The 2,775-nt window shown below is 57.0% G+C and overlaps 1 protein-coding gene across 1 annotated transcript in view; it reads left to right on the forward strand.

Moving 5' to 3' along the window:
- Positions 1–2,275, forward strand: part of SPRG_20745 (hypothetical protein) — a gene marked incomplete at both ends in the record, with an annotated part of 2,838 nt that extends 563 nt beyond the window's left edge. Inside the window, 12 exons of the mRNA XM_012348844.1 lie at positions 12–137; positions 188–262; positions 318–473; positions 527–707; positions 753–844; positions 894–1,004; positions 1,050–1,125; positions 1,174–1,302; positions 1,359–1,484; positions 1,559–1,756; positions 1,809–2,072; positions 2,120–2,275. Coding sequence (XP_012204234.1) covers positions 12–137; positions 188–262; positions 318–473; positions 527–707; positions 753–844; positions 894–1,004; positions 1,050–1,125; positions 1,174–1,302; positions 1,359–1,484; positions 1,559–1,756; positions 1,809–2,072; positions 2,120–2,275 — 1,690 coding nt within the window. The remainder of the gene's footprint in view (positions 1–11; positions 138–187; positions 263–317; positions 474–526; positions 708–752; positions 845–893; positions 1,005–1,049; positions 1,126–1,173; positions 1,303–1,358; positions 1,485–1,558; positions 1,757–1,808; positions 2,073–2,119) is intronic.
- Between the last annotated feature and the right edge of the window lie 500 nt (positions 2,276–2,775).

Below are 2,775 nucleotides of genomic sequence, written 5' to 3' on the forward strand. Positions count from 1 at the left end.
AACGGCAATAGATTCAACGTCGTCGCGCTTCCAATCCAGATTCCGATGGGCGAAAACAGTGATTTTTACGGCGTCGTCGATATCATCACCATGGAAATGCTCACGTGGCACGGCGACGACGGCGAGCAAGTCCGCCGGTACCCGCTTCGATCCTCGGTAGAGCACTCGTTTGACGCGCGCTGCGTAGGCTGCCTCTCCTCCCGGTGACAGGCAACGAGAAAATGCAAGCACTCTACGCCAAGGCGGCGGCCGCGCGGGCTGCGTACGACTCCATCCGTCGATTTCTCGACGTGTCGTACATCATTTTTGTCTCTTAGGTTGGTCGAGAAAGCCTCGGATTTTGACGACGTCCTCGGCGACCTTTTTCTTATGGAAGAGCAAGTCGATGACGCAACGCTCAAGGCTGCATTGCGCCGCATCACGGTGCGCAAGCCCGACGACGCGCCGCGAGCGGTTTTGACCCTCTGCGGCAGGTAGTCCCTGCTTCGATCCTCGCATTCGGAAAGTATTGACCGTTGATTTTTAGTGCGCTCAAAAACAAGGGGGTGCAGCCGCTCTTGGACGCCGTCGTCGACTACTTGCCGTCGCCCGCCGACCCGTCGAGCTCGCCCTTTGAGGCGACGCAGATCGACAAGAACCACACGGTGCTTAAGACGCTTGAAAAAGAGGCCGACGCTTCGAGCCCGCTCTCGCTCCTCGCTTTCAAGGTCGGTGGCTGCTACCCTTTTGCGCTAAAATACGGTGACGAGTAGGTCAAGCACGACCGGCAGCGCGGCCCGATTGTGTTTTTCCGCGTCTACTCGGGCACGCTCAATGCCAAAGCGCAGCTGCTCAACACGACGCGGTATGCGCTTCGAACCTCCATGACAATATGATCTTAACCCTATGCCTAGAAATGCCAAGGAGCGTATCACGCGCCTCATGCAGGTGGCGGCCGACGACGCCGACGAAGTCGAGCTCATCACGGCTGGCAACATTGGCGCCGCCGTCGGACTCAAGAACACGTACCGTCCATCATATCACTCCGAAGCTCATGCTGCGCTGCATAGGTTTACGGGGGATACGCTGATTGCGGCCAGCGACAACACGCGTCTCCTGCTGCCCGGTGTCGAGATCCCAGCGCCGGTACCCTGCACGAGCCAGTGAGCCCGAAGACGACGACATACTGAGTAGGTCTTTACCTGCTCGATCGAGTCGGACTCGCTGAGCCGCCAAAAAGAGCTCGACGAAGCGCTCCAGCATCTGCAGCGCGAAGACCCGAGCTTTGTGGTGACGCAAGACGAAGAGACAGGCCAGACCTTGGTAAACTATGATTTTGGATGTTTTCGCTCATGTTTGATTCTTTAAATTTTGATTAGATGAGCGGCATGGGCGAGCTGCACATGGAAATCCTCCAGGATCGGCTCAAGACCGAGTACAAGCTCAACCCGTCCGTCGGCAAGATGCGTGTCGCGTATCGCGAGTCGATCTCGGCCACCGTTGACGTACGTCTTTTTCAGGGCTAGGGTTATTAAACCCTAGCCCCGATGCGATCGGTCGTGATGGAAATATTGTCTAGCACGAGTTTCGGTACGATACGATGCTGGGCACCGACCGGCAGTTTGCCAAGGTGTCGTTTACGCTGGCTCCGATCGACCCCGAGTCGTCCAAGGACGGCACGAACCGCATCAAGTGGAAGAAGTCGGACTCGAAGGACGCGTCGCTCTTCCAAAAGCTGCCGCATGGCTTTGTCCAAGCGATCGAAGACGGGTTCCAGGTACGTTTATTCTTTTGAGTATTGCGTGGTTTGAGTTTTTTGTGCCTAATAGAGTGGTTTTGGCCGTGGTCCGCTCACGGGCCACCGCCTGGCATACCTCGAAATTACCGTCGACGCGGCCAACTGCGAGTACGACAACGACTCGTCCGCGCAAGCGTTCCGGTCCTGCGCGTCGCTAGCGCTCAAGGAGGCGATCGAGCTCGCGATGCCCGTGCAACTCGAGCCGATGATGGCGCTCCTCGTGCGGACGCCGGATCGGTGCGTCGGTGACATCCTCTCGGACTTGAACTCGCAGCGCCGAGCACACATCCAAGAAGTACGTGTCTACAACAGGTTGGGCTATGTGTTGATGGGAAGAACTAGGTTGGACTTTGCCCGTCCATGCGCGTCGGCCGGAGTCGCATCGACGCCCACGTGCCGCTGGCCAACATGGTGGGATACGCCACGGCGCTGCGCTCCAAGACGCAAGGCGAAGCGGACTTTAGCATGCAGTTCCTCAAGTACTCGCCCGTGCTGTAAAGAGACATTTCGAGCTAGTACATCAACAACATCGAAAGCCCCGCGTGGGATCTATTGTCAGTCCGCCTTGAGCTTTCCACGTCGTCGCTCATTGGAATGGGCTGCGATGCAGGAGCCGTGTCAACGCCTGTGAGCGTACATGGTCGACCACGTGTCGTTCTGAGTCTTTGCGTGAAGCAAACTAGAACTTTAGAGTGCTAAGTACTGGGACGATGGGATCGAACCGGGAAACAAAGGCTCAGTATGGTCACGTAGTGGTCGGCTTTGTTTTTTCTGGTGGTTGTTGTTGCTGGTCCACAAACAGCGACAGGCGCGAGCCACTTGTCCGACGTCGGTTACCCGGGTGCGGTCGTCGTTGCTATCACCCCTTTGCATGATCAAGCACCACGTCTCAGTCCCTCCTGAGCTACCAACTTCAACATGCCGATAATGATTGCCTCGTCATTCGAGGTCGTGAATCTTGGTCGCGGTCGAAAGCTTGTTTATGCAGAGCGCCAATG

Source organism: Saprolegnia parasitica, assembly GCF_000151545.1.
Source record: "Saprolegnia parasitica CBS 223.65 unplaced genomic scaffold supercont2.47, whole genome shotgun sequence".
Lineage (NCBI taxonomy): Eukaryota > Oomycota > Saprolegniomycetes > Saprolegniales > Saprolegniaceae > Saprolegnia > Saprolegnia parasitica.